The 16,244-nt window shown below is 35.4% G+C and overlaps 1 protein-coding gene across 5 annotated transcripts; it reads right to left on the bottom strand.

Moving 5' to 3' along the window:
• Positions 1-1,802: 1,802 nt before the first annotated feature.
• On the bottom strand, positions 1,803-9,072 carry LOC140777713 (putative AC transposase). 5 transcript variants are annotated; one of them, XM_073122019.1, is made up of 5 exons: positions 8,831-9,072; positions 4,510-4,694; positions 4,174-4,421; positions 2,950-3,812; positions 1,803-2,859 (listed from the first exon to the last, which is right to left on the bottom strand). In XM_073122019.1, exons 3-5 carry the CDS (start codon positions 4,388-4,390, stop codon positions 1,969-1,971), a joined length of 1,971 nt encoding a protein of 656 aa, XP_072978120.1. In that variant the 5' UTR covers positions 4,391-4,421; positions 4,510-4,694; positions 8,831-9,072; the 3' UTR covers positions 1,803-1,968. The 5 variants fall into 5 exon arrangements, with proteins under 5 accessions (XP_072978120.1, XP_072978122.1, XP_072978121.1 ...); XM_073122021.1 differs by having other exon boundaries at positions 4,510-4,589; XM_073122020.1 differs by having other exon boundaries at positions 4,174-4,589.
• Between the last annotated feature and the right edge of the window lie 7,172 nt (positions 9,073-16,244).

The following is a 16,244-nucleotide window of genomic DNA, read 5'->3' as shown; positions in this document are numbered from 1 at the left end:
GTGAGCAACCCCTAAGAATGTGTATCATTTCTTGTGTTAGCTTAACCATTCAATACCCCCAAGTTATAACGAATAGAAGATTATCTAAGACATCCATCTCTTTATTAAGATAAAAATCTTCCTCTTGAAACTAAACTAGAAAAAAAATGGGGTTTAAATGTGGGTGTTGTTTTTATTTTACTTGAGGGATTCGAATTAGGCCCCCCGATTGTATTTCTCTCGAGTTGAAAAAAAAGATGGGAAATCTGTCTTTTTAGGGTTATCATCCTAATAAAAAAATATTCTTGTGATAAGTCCTGCAAAGTCAATTTGTCTCTCGTGGAAGCGCTTTAGAGTGTCTATTTGATCTAGCAAATAGAGGTGCTAGTGTTGTCCCAGACTGTGGACTCCACGATAAAACAACTGAGAATAAATTGGGCTTACTTCTCAGCTTACTAGAATTTGGGGCTGAGATGGCCAGAATGGTAATTGGCTCCTCGTGAGATAGCCCTTTTCTATTCTCTAATTGTGGTTTCTTTATGGCATATGGCTATATCGCAAAAATATGGCCTTCAACAACTCTCTTAAAATTGTCTTCTATATTTGTGAATGCATTGTTACACTCGTATGAATATTATGAGCATCTCTACTCGAAGTGAGCCACTCTTCCAAATCTTGATCTGCTCATCCACTAGGAATCCTCTTTACTAAAGTTCTTGAAGCTCAACACTAATAATTCATTTTCGGATACCAGTGAGCAAGGTGGAATGGACTTCATCTTGCGAACCTAGTCAAGTTCCCCATTTGTAGCCAATAGTCATTTTGGTGACTTCTCTTCTACGTTTGTTGCAGAACTTTTATCTTTTGTGAAGCACTCTTCTACATTTGAAATAGATATATCACAGCCTTAGCCATCAAAATTGATGCTACACAAATCATCAACACGGTAAAAGGTTTGCACCATGCACATAAACTTCCATATGTTATGATTATATTTTTTTTCTTTTTTTGTCTTTTGTGTCTATCTCCTATATATACTACATAGCCAATCGTCCCATCAATTGTCTTGTAAATATGAGCTGTAATATGAGTTATGGGTATACCTGATAAGGGCCTCTTTTGACCTACATATATGCTTTGTTGTCACTGATATTAACAGCTCTTTTTATATTTATTGCAGTTGTTAAATAATGCATTTTATTCAACAAAAAAACAAGAGGTAAAGCTAAGTATAAAGTGTTATGCAAATCCGTTGTCAACCTTAGTATACATGGAGGATTAAGGTATTTTATACATACTATTATCGGACTCGTATTTGTTGTCTCCATAGTCCATACACTATTAAGACATGTTACTCCACTATTTTATTTATCTTTTGGTTATTCTAGGATTATGATGGCCCTTCTTGTCAACTAAACAACCACAATGGTACACAGCCTTGACATTGAGATTCAACATTTAGATTATGTTGTTAAAAGTTGTATAATATATATATCCAATCTTATAATGTAACGGTGAGTTTAGTTACTAAAAAATTAGATCATGAAAAATCCCATTATATATATATATTTCCAAAGTAGGATGCAAGATTAGCCAAGATGTAAGGTTCCGATAATAGAGAGCACCTATTCGCTAGCCACTCTACTAGTTGAAGATATATGCCAGAATTAGAACCCTATGTCCATCCACGTCCCCAGCCTAAACTAAGCATCTTCCTGTCCAAATTCAGTTCAAGGAGATAAACAGAATTTGATAACATAATAAACATATATCGTAAAGATAGCAAGCATGATTTCAAAGAATACATGCAGTTGGAGCATTCAGAAATAGGGACTTGTGGCATCTGTATAATTCATTAACCACTGCAATTCTAAGGATTAGAAAACAACCTGTACAGAGGAGACTAGAAATTACAACATGATGTTATAACATACAATGGAATTTGACAACAGGTTACACTAATCTACTTCCTCAATAACTTGTATCTTCTCAAGACTTGGCAATGTCAACTGAAGCAGCAGCAGATTGTATCAATTTCTCGAAGTCAATTTCTGTTGATCGAAATTTGAAAGGATACCCACTTGGGATCCACGAATTTATGCACATTATAGCTTGCATGCTGCTGAAAGGTAAACAGTACTGCTGTTTATGCATTTTGTCACCTTTGCTCGTAAATAACTCATCAGGCTCAATTGAAGTCCCCTGAACAGCCAAATAATCACGAGCCATAAGAGAGAGCCGTGGATACCGTGTGGCATTCACTTTCCACCACTCTAAAACATCTGTAGCAATCGGTGCAGGAGGCTCTGATAGATATTGCGATAGCTCATCAGTAGTGGTGCTCATGCTCATGCGACGCCTTTTACGTGCAATCTCTTCAGCGAAAGAAACATCTGTATCTTCAGTGGTATCCTGAATACTAAAACCATTAGTCACTGATGAGAATTGGCCACTGGAGTAGTCCCTCAGAAAATGGCTCCTTGCTTCCTCTAAGTTCTTCTCAGAGTTAAGATTTTCAGGGATAAGCTCCTTCTTAATCCTTGGATCAAGAACTGCAGCCATAAATGTAAAAAGGTTGCTAACTTGAGTGCTAAAGCTCCTAGCCCTCTTGGCCATCTCATCAGCTACATTCTTGAGCCATTCTTGCCGACAGCTCTCCCTGCAACCACTGATCAATTCAAAGACATGGTCCATGAAGAAGAGTACTAGACCGACTGTAGGTACTTTACAAGTGCATAAGTTTGTTGTCGTCTTATAGAATGGCTCCAGGTATGAATGCAGAATGTTGACCCCAGATTTCTCTGTGGCGCTTAGTGTCAAGTTTCGACTTCCAAAAGTTTCTTCTTGTTTCTTAATAGTGCTATCCATTGCATTGGGGGCCTGCAGGATGAAACTTAAACTGAGTAATCTATGATGAGATGAAGGATAAATGAAGGTATGCATTCAATTTTTAATAATGGTATATAGTACCTTCCGAACAAGGTCAAGCATGGAATAATCACCATTCCAGCTTGCTGAAGCATCAATGGGAAATTTCCACTGACCTTCTTGATAAAGTGCAGCCATTTGCTTAAAATCATCAACAATCTCTGGACATGAATTCAGCTCGAGCACAAATTCTCGAATCTTCGACAATATTGGTTTTACAGTTAGCAGGCCATCTTCGATGATTAATTTCAGTGTGCGGCCAGCACAAGGAATATAGCAGAAAGGAATTTTACGAGCATCCAGCTCCTCTTTCAGTGCATGGCAGGCATGAATTGCCTGTTGACTGTTATTATTTGTGCAAGAGAGGACCTTAGAGTCAATATTGTATGTCAACAGAACCTTCATAAGGGCATGGAAAATCTCTGAACTGGTGCATGGATAAGGAATATGGCAAACATCAAGAAGAATTCTGTGCAAGGACCAGTTCTCATCTATCCAGTGGCATTTAACAGACATATAAAATACTTGCTCATAGGAAGTCCAAAAATCTAAAGTGATGGAAACCTTAGAATTCACATGTTCAAGTGATGCTCTTACATCCTCCCGCATACTTCTGAAAACTTCAAGGGTGACAGCTTGAACCTTCTCCTTTGACCAGACCATGACTGATGAATTGAGAAATTTAAATGAATTGGAGAGCATCTCATCTTCAAGAGCAGCAGGAGGAATGGAGGCACCGATCAGCCACTTAAGCAACAACCAATTCAGATGATCATGATCAATTGCAGGTTTAGATTGAACTTGAGATTTCTTGCTCGTCACAATAGCCTGTTGCATCTGTTCTCCAGTATCACTAAGGCGATCATAACCTGGATGACGGTGGCTAAGATGTCTCCCGAGATTCCCTTCACAGAGCCAAATTATGACACCCATGAGAAAATATTCTGAAAATGATAATAGACTCCCTTCAAATATGATATGAGTGCATGCAAAGTCTCTTGTGTATTGGCCAATGCTTTGGGTCACTTCTGCAAACAAAAGTGGGCATACAACTAGACGAGTATTTCAGGTTTTATACTGTCAATGGTCTACAGAAGTATAATTACTTTAAAATTTTAAGTGACTTCAGAAAATCCATTTTTGGAGAGATACTACAGAGCTCATCCGAACTTGTCTAGAAATTGTTCATGTCAGGAAAGCTTAAGCATGCACAGCAAGATATGGGTATTTTTTTAATAGAGAAGAGTTACAAAAAAACATCAATACCAGTTGCAGTAGCTATAGAGTAACTTTGCTTGCAAAATTTGCATCTGCGACTCTTTCCATCTGGAGCTGTTTCGAAAAATTTGAGATAGAGCGAGGTCATCGACTTTTTCCTCTGCTTCAATGGCATGCCAGCATTTGCTTTCTCAGAAGGACCTGCAGATGATATAGGTTCTATGCTGGGTACAAAGGTCATATCCATTAAGGTTCTCTTTTCCATCTGTTATAAGCAATATACCTGTACAGACAGCTGTTTGAAGAAATGAACAAAATTTAACTTTACTGATACATCTGTTAAGATATTAGCAACACAAGTCATCTGAGAGCAGAAAACTTTCCAGATGTTGAGAAATAATCTTCTATTAAGAATTCAAATGCAGTACTCGTTCAGATCATAGTAATGCTGATGGCTATGTCAGCTGCAAAGAAGTCAGATATGGCTCAGCAGCTTTTATTTTTGCATATTGCCCTAGCAGAATAACCCTTCAATAGGAATTGTGTTTCTACCAATGCCCTACAGGAATCTACAGAAACTCTCACATTAGAAAACAGACTCAAAGAATCCAAAGGCAAAAATTCAGTGGACTAGTTTTAGCTATACCAGATATAACAAACTCCTTACACCACTTAAACTATTTTAAAGAAAAGTAATTGAAATCAGAATGGCAAAGTAATCCAATTTAAATTGTTCACAATTAAAAATTATTGCAAACTTGGAAAAAGACAATTGCCAACAAACAGACAGGACAAGTAATAAGTAGGAACTTCCTGAAATTCCTATGTAATGTACCCTCATCACTTGCAATCTTGGAGAACATTTTAATAATTAATAGTGACAACTGATGCAAAAAAGATCAAGATAACATGAGGCCGTATAGCATCAAACTCTACAAATACAATAAATAATAGTAACAGTATTCATTAAGATAGACCAAATTCCAGCATTTAATCTTTAGCCAGTGGCATTTCCTATTGATCACTGGAATCAAGAATATTGCATTTTCATATTTTTCCATAAATCTCAATACATTGTAATTATGGTTAATTATGTTTACACTCCCTGAATTATACCGGGTTTTCACGGGAATCTCTTAAATTTTTTTAAGTTACAATCTCTCCCCTAAACTTTAAAACAAAATGAAACGGGTGACGAAAAATAACTAATGGCAATTATACCCCTAATATGTAAACGAGCTCAATAAATTTAGCCAGCAAAATGAAATAAAATTAATAAATCTGCCTTCAAGGTGGCCGTCGACTCCGCCCTCACCCTAGTAGAGCGACGACGTGGACGACTCCACCTTTGCCCTCACCATGTGTAGAAGATGAACACCCACGCCCTCACCGCACGTAGTCGCCGATGTTGCCGACGGTAAGACAGATGAAAGGGGAGAAGGGGAAGGTGGGGATCAGCTTAGAGTCCTAGCCAACTGGTGCCAGGTTGTCGCAAGCCAGCGGTAGGGAGGCAATGTTGACAATAGCAATCTCGGCGATCTCGGCTTTCGGGGGAGAAGTCGGTGATGGTGAAGGGGAAGTTGGAACAAAGATGATAGATAAGAAAATTTTAAATTATCTCTTTTTTCCTAATTTAATTAAATGGTAAAATTAAGTTGTATTTAAATCTCCATTAATTTGATTGAAATGCACGAGGACATCTAGGTCATTTCAGGGTTAATTATGTCTGATATGATTGTCACGTAAGTTGACTTGCCCAATTTTTTTTCACAGTACACGAACGGAAGGGTGACATTAAAATTTTCTTAAAATTTATGAGAGAACATTATAACTTAAAAAAGTTTAAAGGGTTCTCGTGAAAACCAAGTATAGTTTAGGGGATGTAGACATAATTAACCATTATAACTATCATAGCATTATAGGTATTTATCAATAAACTATGAGAACAAACTTTCAACAAGAAGTTTGTCATCATAGAACAAGTTTCCCTAAAAGAATCCATCAGCCACATGTCTATGTCTACATGTATTAGGAAGAACCTGCACATAAGTTGCATGTGAAATTATACTCTTACCTTACTGCATCTAACTTGCATAAAGGTAGACTTGTGGGTGTTATGAATCCAAATGTAACATGAAATGAAGAGCGGGAATCTAAGTTGCTTATACAATCGAGGAGTTTTAGGAATGTGGTGGCTATCCTGAGCAAAGCATGTGATGAGAAAGGCATTATGAATTCTCTCACAGAACAGGTGTTCAAGCTTAACCGTTAATCTTTATGTAGTCTGGAATGAGAATAGGTGTATTTTTTGCAATTTTAATGGAAAGAACTGTACTAGTCTTCATCAGTTTTTGGAGGAAGAAGAAGAACTCAAAATTGGAGTATTTTCTTTTCAGTTTTGATGGATTTGGATGTATCCTGTTTGAAAATTTTAGTTTGTTTGTTTCTCTTGTGTGAGCATACAATCAGTTTGCTATGTTTCTAATGAAACAGTGTAGTATCTACCCTTCTTTTCAAAAATAAACTGAAGAAAAAGGAAAAATCTATCATGATTCTGCATCAAAATCTCACAAGTGTACCCAGGAAACAGGAGGAAACCTGAAGGTGCAGTGACATGTATGAGGAACTGACTGTCCTAGATAATCTAAATGTCTATTTATTTCAACCCACATCACATATTCCATTAACATCCAATGCCCATAAAAAGATCTGTTTTAGCAACCATACAAGTCCAACTACACGAGAACAAAAATATTTTGAGAAAAAGAATCCCCATACTTATGTGGCTTAAAGGTGACCTTAAAGATGGCAATGTTTAACAAAATTTCTTCTGAAAAGGTGCCAAAAACTATAGAGTCCAATTGATCTAATAAAAGGGAACTTCTTTTCAGTTCTGACACCTGTTTAATGTCTGGGCAGCATTATCAACATTTTAAGTTCAACATCCGAGTTTCAATGAACTCGGGTATATCGTACCTCATCACCTTTACACTATCATAGGCACCATAAAATTAGAAGAATTCTTTCTTATTTGGATTGCTCATCTCATACACACCAACAGTGAGAGTTCTTCAAGTTACTCATGCTCAAGGTTCCCATTAATTGATAAAATGAAATGACCCCTGAGATAGCTGGAACTGGGAACTTGAAGATATAAATAAATAATACACTCATTGAGCTCATCCAACAGTTATGCCAAGTATGTGCATGCGATGACGCAGATCTGATATCTTATTTTAAGTCAAAAGGACTCCAAAATTTGTAGATACATACCACGCATAGAAATAAGTGAAGTGATGAAGGTGACAGAGGTCTCTAAGGAGCAGAAGCAAGGCCCAGAAGATACTATATTCAACCATTATTCTGGTATGGTAAGCATATGGATATTTTCATGTTACAGCAAGACAAAGAGGTAACTCATAAGTAAAGGTGTGACTTTCACTTCAACAGGACAGAGGTTTAAGGGCTCACAGGGCATTGCTTATATTAGTAAAGCTGTGCTGTGAAGTAGTAGATGGAAACAAAACAAATTCAGAAGTATGCAAGATGAACATATAAAGGTTCAATACCGCTTTTCGGTTATCAATATTCCATGAGAGTGTGTTTGGAAACTACCAAAAAGAAAAATTCCAAGGTCATCATTTGTAGGTAAATGAAGCTGACTTGAGATAAGTGTTTAGCCTAGTTTTTCTTGTAAGGCACAATCAAAATAAGAGATTGAGATAGACTCGAGTAGTGAAAACACTATCTAAAAGGTTCATCTTGATTTTGGAATTTAATTATTCAGAGATGCAACGGGAACATATTTAGTGGAGTTTTAGCGGCAAATCATGAGGCATGGACCGAATAATACCTTGGAGCCAACACTATGACCTTCTCACCATGAGACGACATTTGCCATCTTAAGGGAAGTTCAATGCCCACCCCGAGAGACCATATGATTTTGTTCCTATATGTTCTATTTTACTGTCAATCACATGGTTTCTTGCAACAATTTGTGAAGTAGATGTACACATAGTTTCTTGCAACAATTTGTGAAGTAGATGTAATTTATCAACCATATTAGTAAATTGTTCACAACCAAAATTACAGATAACTTTGTCAATGGTAGGACTATTAGCACAACATGCTACAATTCCTACTCTTGATGTGATATATTGATTTATGCTAGCTAATTGTACATACTCAGATGTTAGGCCATTATTTTTTTTTTTAAATTATAGGGCTGTCTTCAAGACATTTCAATTAGCAATAGTATTTCGATACAAGCAAAACATCATTGTCTTGCACAAATGACCCTCAAAGTACCTACTAGTCTCATATATGCATCCTTATCTAGCTTCTCTACTATCAGAAAGAGATAGGTCCCATGCAATCAGAAAGAATACATTATACATCCATTCTAAACCAACTTTGAACTTCCACTCAGTTCCCAATTCAGACTAATGAACAGATTTTCTTTCTCAAACGAAGAGAATTCTTCTTCAAGCAATTTAATAATTTTCAAAATTGTTCAGCCCATACAAACTGCAATAACTATACGCCAAAAATAATAGAAAGAAACAATTTTTCCATCGCAGTTCAATAAATCCACAGATCAAATCCTCAGTTAAACAAACCACAGATCGAATTCTCAGTTAAACAAATGGAATCGAAAAATAGGAAATATAAAAAGACTTTTTTTCTCCTTTTTATCTATTTTTACCTCATGTGGCAGCCATAAGCGTACGGCTTCGAACTCGTCTCCCGGCCCGAGTGAGCCGATCTCCGGCGCGAGCTTAGGAGAACGGCACCGGCGCGGTGCGGATGGAGGAGAAGACGAATCGGCGAGGAAAACGATGTGAGCCAGATCGGTCAAGCCGACGCGAGCCGGATCGGAGCCGAGCGAGTGGCGGACGACGCCGGGAGACGGGAGAGGAGCCCTAGCTTCTTTTCTGTTCCTGTGCTCCATCGGACGGCTCGGCTTAAGAAGGAGTGTGAGTGAGTGCGTAGGGTCGACCCCTGGCTCGGCGCTGAGCCAGCCAGGTTCGGATCTGAGTTCAAATTATTAGCCCGATGTTTCCGAGATTGGGTTGGGTAATTGCAGACTTGAATCTTGCCCTATCCTATCCAACAGGAACCGGATCAAACTTTGAGAATTAATTAATTAATTAATTAATCAAACCAAACAAGAAGCTGATTTGAGCCGGTTCTGCACGAGGGATAATTAATTATCACTGTTTGAGTGGATAGCATGTAGAAAACCAAATATTATGTTTCTTCAGTATTTTAGCTATTTGAACCTACGAACATTTTTTATTCTATTATAAAATTAAAGGGATAATTACATTTTTTTTTATTGGTGACTTGATAGCTTCTTTTCACTTTCCTTTTTTCTTTTTTTTTTCTCTGTAAATAACTATTGAAAATAGTTATAATATTCGGTCTTCTATTAGGATTCCGTAGAAAAGCTGGCAGGCATGTTACGTGTCTAGTTTTATTTTATTTTTTATGTTACGTGTCTAGTTATAATGATGTACTTGTTGTTTGAGAGGGATAGAGATATTTTGGACTTTGGTACTCCTTCCTTCTTCCTCAATTTTTTTTTTTCGAAGCATCCGACAGAGTATTTCGTGAAATCTCAAAATGATTCGATCTCGCTTAAAAAGAGTTGATCCGACTCCAACTAGTTTTGCATAGAAAATTGTATAGAGTTGTTAAGATATTTTCTGAAGATCTAATTGTTGGATCGACGTAAATTTTGATATGCTGTAATCCTATGAAAAAGCTTTCCAATAAATCTAATTTCACTCGAATCAAATGGTTAGATCTAGAGATATCATCACTGTAGTATATAAAGGTCGAAAGATCTAAGGAATTGAGATCCGTAGGTAGGGCACGGACTCCTAGGTGACATATGGTGGTGGTAAACCTATAGTAATAGGGTGGCACTTATAGGGTTGATGGAGATGGAAGGTTAGGAGTGATGGATTGGGTTAATACGAGAGTAGGGAGAGTAGAAGAAGAGGGAGAAGAAGGTCTCCCTTAAAGGTCTAGGGTGGTAGGTTGGTTGACGGGGTTAGAGGCGGCATAGCCGAGGAAGGAAAGAATTAGGAGAGAAGAATAATGGTGGATAAAACTCTATTTCATTCAATAATGACAATAAGATTGTCTTCCACATATTTAAAAGCTAAAGTAACAAGTAAAACAAATCAAAAAAAATCTTAGAAACAATGCATTCTCGTCGAGTGTGTTCGAACAAGCTAAATATGTTCTCTATATTTGAGAACGTATGTAGGTATTCGAATGCGACTTTCCCGCGTTCGAATAAGCAAATCATATTATCTGTATTTGCAAACATATGCAAGCATTCAAATGCGATAGCCAAAGCCTCTATTCTTGGAAAACAGAAGTAATTCAGCTCAAGACAACTAGGTCATATCCCAATTATATCATAAAAGTACAATTTAAACCAAGCAATTACATAGAGAAAGTTCGTCATTCCTTATTAATACAGTGTAGAACTTGAACTAATCAAAATTCTCACATAATAACTAAGCAAAGAAAAAAAATAATAATAATGAGGATTGAAGAGATTAAACAAGAGCAATTGTTGAAAGGGAAGAATAAACTAGACGAGATATTGAAAGCTCAAATTTTTAGAAAAGACAGACATGGACTTGAATACACTGGTAATTCAAGTAATAAAAAGATTATCTTTGTTTATGTAGGCATTCAAAAGGGAGATAATATAAAATCATCAATTGAACCTCCAAAATAAATTAGACAAATATATATAAGTCAAAACTGAATCAACATCATAATAGACATCAAAGGTGAAAAAGATAAACATAAATCACACTCCTCAAGAAAAGGTAAAAAGAAGAAAATTCCATACCCATGTGTTATCATTGTGGTATTTTAAAGCATACTAGACATAATTATAAACTCTTACAAAAACCTAAAAGTGCTTTCATTTATGGTGTGAAAATAAAATATATTTAAGAAAAGAAAAGTGACTTGAAATGTTATGTCATACATACAGTTTTGAAAGCTCTAAAATCAAATGTGTGGTATTTTGATAGTGATTATTTAATACATATGTCTGATGATAAATCCATATTTTTTAAACTCAGAAAACTTATGAAGGGGAGTTGTGACCTTTGGAGACAAAAATTCAACTAAGTAAAGAAAAGATAAGTATTCTTAAAAATATTTTCTATAAAAGAAAATCTCTTGAGTATTAATCAATTTATGATAAAAATTTTGAGGTAAATTCTTCAAAAATGGTTGTACTATTCTATATCATGAAGGCAATGTTATATATTGTGTGTCTAGATCCTCTGATAATTACTATATGGTTGAAACTTCAAATAATTTAAAAATGTAACAATGCTACTTTGGAAATTGTAGATTTTTGGTACCAAAGACTTAGACATGTGAACCATAATGAACTATTCAATTTGTCGACATACATGTCATTATTTAAGACAACATTTAAGAAAGTACTTGATTTAACATAATTTAAATTTCAAATGACAAGAAGTATACGAATATTAAACTCTAGTTTAGCAACACGTGCAAATATCTCATCAAAATTTATATCACTATACTGCTAGCCTAACTTTATTACTAACTATGTTGCATGTTTATTACTCTTATTCATATAAATCTATTTTGTTCTAAAAATATTCACATTCTTAGGTCTAGAAACTAAGTATCAAACATTATTTTTAATAAATTGCTCTAATTCCTCATGCATAACATAAGTCCAAAAATCATCCATAAGAGTTTCCTCTATATTTTTTGATTCAAAAGTAGAAGTATAACACACAAAAGATATCTCACTTTGGATTTGTTTTCTTGTCTTCATTAGTTTAGTCACATTTTCAATCACTTGAGACAACAAATGATTTAATTTGACTCTAATCGATGGTTCCAACTCGTCATTATCATCTTTCTCCTCTTCCACTTTATCTTTATTCATGTTCAAAGTTGTTATAGTAATCACATTTTCTTTATTGTTGTCATTGGATGTACACGTAGGATCATCAATAAGAGGAACTTCAAATTTTTCAACAAAATTATCACCTACAATAATATTTACAGATTCCATAATAGTAGAACATATCAAGACTGAATATTTTGTATGCTCTACTATTATTTGAATACCCTAAGGATATACACTCGCTTTTGGAATCAAATTTTGTTAAGTGTTAAAATATAACATTTACTACCAAACACATGAAAATATATAATTTTATGTTTCTTATCTTTTTATAGTTCATATGCTGTCATTCATACCTAGTGTAAAATAGATATGATTGATCAAAACTTTGTTTACTACTTCGGACCAAAACTTTGAAAAATATTTTTAGCATGCAACATTACCCTTGTCATTCATACCTGGTCAAAAATATACATGATTGTTCTATTATAAAGTTATTAGTGCTGAAAATTTATGCTTAATATTAAAAGAATCACAAAACATAGAATAATTTTTATTTTCAAATTCTAATTAAACTGAATTTTAACCGGTATAGTGGATTTTTCGTTTTGCAATCTCAAGCATAGAAATTTAAAAATTTTAAATGTTTCGATTTTTCACGTAAAAATGCAACTTCAAAAAATCTGGAGTAATCATTTTAGACTTTTAATTTTGTGGGTCCCATTAAATCATTTTAGACTTCAAAAAATCTTAACGGTATCCAGTCTAGTTTCATTCTAGATAAAATTCTCATTTCCTCCAACAAGGAAAATCATACATGATAGATAATATATACAATCAAAAGAAATGTTCAACTAAGGCAGATAGGGTGGACACTAGAGTAGTGAACTAAAGTATGTAAATGTATGCATGGAAACTCTAAAATGTGGGTGTCATAAAACATATAAAATCAATGTTTCAGGGAAATCCAATGGTATAGAATGCATCTTAATAGATAAAATGTGTGACGCAATTTGTAAATAGTTAAAATTCATAGCCCTAGCCATAAAATTTTCTAAATGGTCTACATTAATAAAGGTTTCAGTTTTATTTTAATTTGTTTAAAAGAACACCCTCAGTTCTCCGTGTTGCATGCAAGGCTGCCCAAAAAATGTAAACTTTTTTTTCCCGAAAAGCTCAATTCTAATATTTTTTTACCCATCCCCATATTTTCTTATGTGACTTAATAATGCCCTAGTTAAAATATTTTATTGAGATTTAAATCTAAAAATAGGTTTAATTATATATCACCATTTTCAGTATACACCTCCTAAACTTGTTTATTTACAAAAAATTCTTACTTCGGAGAGTTGATATAATTTTTTTTCTTTTAATTGAGGGGTCTATATAGGTATTTTTCTTAGTTCACATATTCTATGTAGATATAAAATTATTCAGAAAAACTATGGTAGTTTAGAAAGAGTGATTTGTACTAAAAAGCCCTATTAGTTTTAATATTGGCAAATATGAGCTCCTTTATTTTTGAATTATATTTTGGGTCTCTTTTTCTATAACACCTAATTTATCATTTTTCTAATTCAACCCAACCATTTAATTAAATATCTACCTGCTAAAAACCACCTTCTTCTTAGTCTTTGGTTTTTCTCTCATTCACTATCAAACCCAACTTTTATTTTCACGCATGAAGCCCTTCTTACTCTTCTTTCTATATTACATTGTTTTTGTAATTAGGGGTAAAAAATACATTTTTAGTGTAATTGATTTTTGTAAATATATATATATATATATATATATATATATATATATATATATTTTTGCGTAATTAGAGTTTGTTGATTTAGAAGCCCAATATATAACTAATTTTCCTAAATGTACTGAGTAGATGTAATACAATTTATTTAAGTTTTAGCTTAATACTTCTAAATATTTATGGTTATATATATTTTTTAAAATTAGTTATTTTAAGGGCATATTATATCAAATAACTCAATATCGTAATTAGATGATTGATTGATGAGATCTATTATGGTATGTGTCAAAGTTGATGGAAAAAGAGGACTAGAAAATAATTTCTGTTGAAAATATCTCACAACAATGAGGAGTGTATGTTTTTATTTCATCCAAGTTTTTATTATTATTTATAATAAACTCATTAGTTATATAATTTTAGATGAACAGACAAGATTGTGACATATTTATCTTATAATATGAAGATTACTTATAACAACTTTTGTAGTGTGACTTTTCACTAACGAGATATTATAAAAATCAGAGCAAAGATAGTTGCTGAGATTGTCTATGATAGGTTGGAGTGTAAAGGAGGCAGTAGCAAGAAATTATAAAATTATATCGTGTAATTCGACTATAATTGTAATATATGTAGTGTAACATATTCAGTGATGATTTATTATTATTATAAGAGATAATTTTCTTTTCACCCCTTGAACTATTACCTATTTCCACATTAACTCCCTGAACTTTTTTTTGATACACACTGGCTCCCTAAACTATCAGAAATACCTCACCCCCTAACGTCGTTGACAGAATTAATAAATTAACCAAATTACCCCTCCACTTATAATGACGAGATAATTAAGTGGCTTAGCTAATATTAAATATTTTATTTTTTTAATTCCTTCATTACCCTCTCCCTCTGCCTTAATCCCCTTTATAAACAATCCTTCTTTCCTCTTCTCTCTAACCACATCCCACCTCGCCCGATCCCTCCCCCTCACCCCCAATGACTCTTGCGACCTCTCCGACGATGTTGTGCTCAGAGAAGAGGGCAACAACGACATTGGACTCAAAGAAGAGGGACGTCGGGTTCTTGCAATAAGCTATCATCCCCTAGATCAAATTCTCCAGCTCCGAGTTGGCGCTGCTACTCCTCTTCAATGCCGGTTTGGTACTAAACCCGTCGAGCTCGCACTGGAGAAGGAGGATGAGTTGGAAGAGGAGCATGACGTCGTCGTCGAATGCCGCACAAAGGCACTCGAAAATGACTTCCTTTGCCCACCATCGTCTTTGTCTTTGCTCTGGATTTGCCCAAATGGGTTCTTCTTCTTTGCGAACTCCGTCAACTCAGAGCACCCAGTTTTGGAGGAGAATAGGCAAGGCCCAAAGCATGTGGTGGGAACAGCACATGATGGCTGGATACAGGACGGCTCAATGCATGTGGGCTGAACACAGTATGCTGTGTTGTTCTTATGAAATGGTTTGGAGTCTACGTTGGAAGACTTGATCGGTATATAGATCAAAATTGGAGAGCATGATGTGGCCATCCTCTCGAATAAGGACATTTTCTGGCTTGAGGTCACGGTATATAATTCCAAGCATGTATAGATATTCCATTGCAAGGAGTATCCCTGCAATTCAATAAAGAGAAAAGACTTGAAGTAAGCCTTTCGAGGCCTTGAGAGAGGGCATGAGGCATTTTGAGAGAGGGCTCGAAGAAGAGGGCGACGGCGAACGGGAGGAATTTGGAGAGAGAGAAAAGGCTCGGAGAAGACAACGATGACGGCGTCGGGCTCGGAGAATAGGGCGATGGCGATGCCAAGGTGGGGCTCGGAGAAGAGAGCGAATCTATCCCTTAATCGGCCGTAGTCGCCGGAGGCAGCGGCATAGCTGCTGAAGCTGCACTAATCCAAGATCCAGCTCCGACAAGGATGCAGATCTTGCGGTGGATCCGAACTCGAGCACGCTAGAGAGGAGGGCAACGGTAGGCTGCGGAGGAGGCGACGGTGGTCAACGTCGTGGAAGCGAAAGAGGCGACGATGGTAAAGCTATGGAGGCTGCGATCGGCTAGGTTGTGACTGTAGTAATGGAGGGAGAGAATGAAGAGGGTGTTTTCGTCCACCTAAAAGTTTTTGATGACTTATCATGTGACTTGCACATGTATGAGGGTAAAATTGTCATATATTAATCAAGTGATTATCACGTGACATCTTTTGAACAGAAATGTGTAACGGAACCTAACGGAAGAGGTAAAGTGGGGTATTTCTAATAGTTTAGGGGGTCAGTGTGTATCAAAAAAAATTCAAGGAGTCAATATAAAAATGGGTGATAGTTTAGGGGGTGATAAGGGAATTAACCCTTATTATAATTATGTTGTGATATTGTATAGTAATGCTATTATGATTCATTATTAGGATTTTTACAGATCACACCCTATATTTTACCTATTTTTGCGATT

The sequence above is a fragment of the Typha angustifolia genome, chromosome 15 (assembly GCF_048772165.1).
Source record: "Typha angustifolia cultivar Huaian chromosome 15, ASM4877216v1, whole genome shotgun sequence".
Classification (NCBI taxonomy): Eukaryota; Viridiplantae; Streptophyta; class Magnoliopsida; order Poales; family Typhaceae; genus Typha; species Typha angustifolia.
Note: the sequence above shows the minus strand (reverse complement) of the source record. Positions and strands in the feature narration are given on the sequence as shown.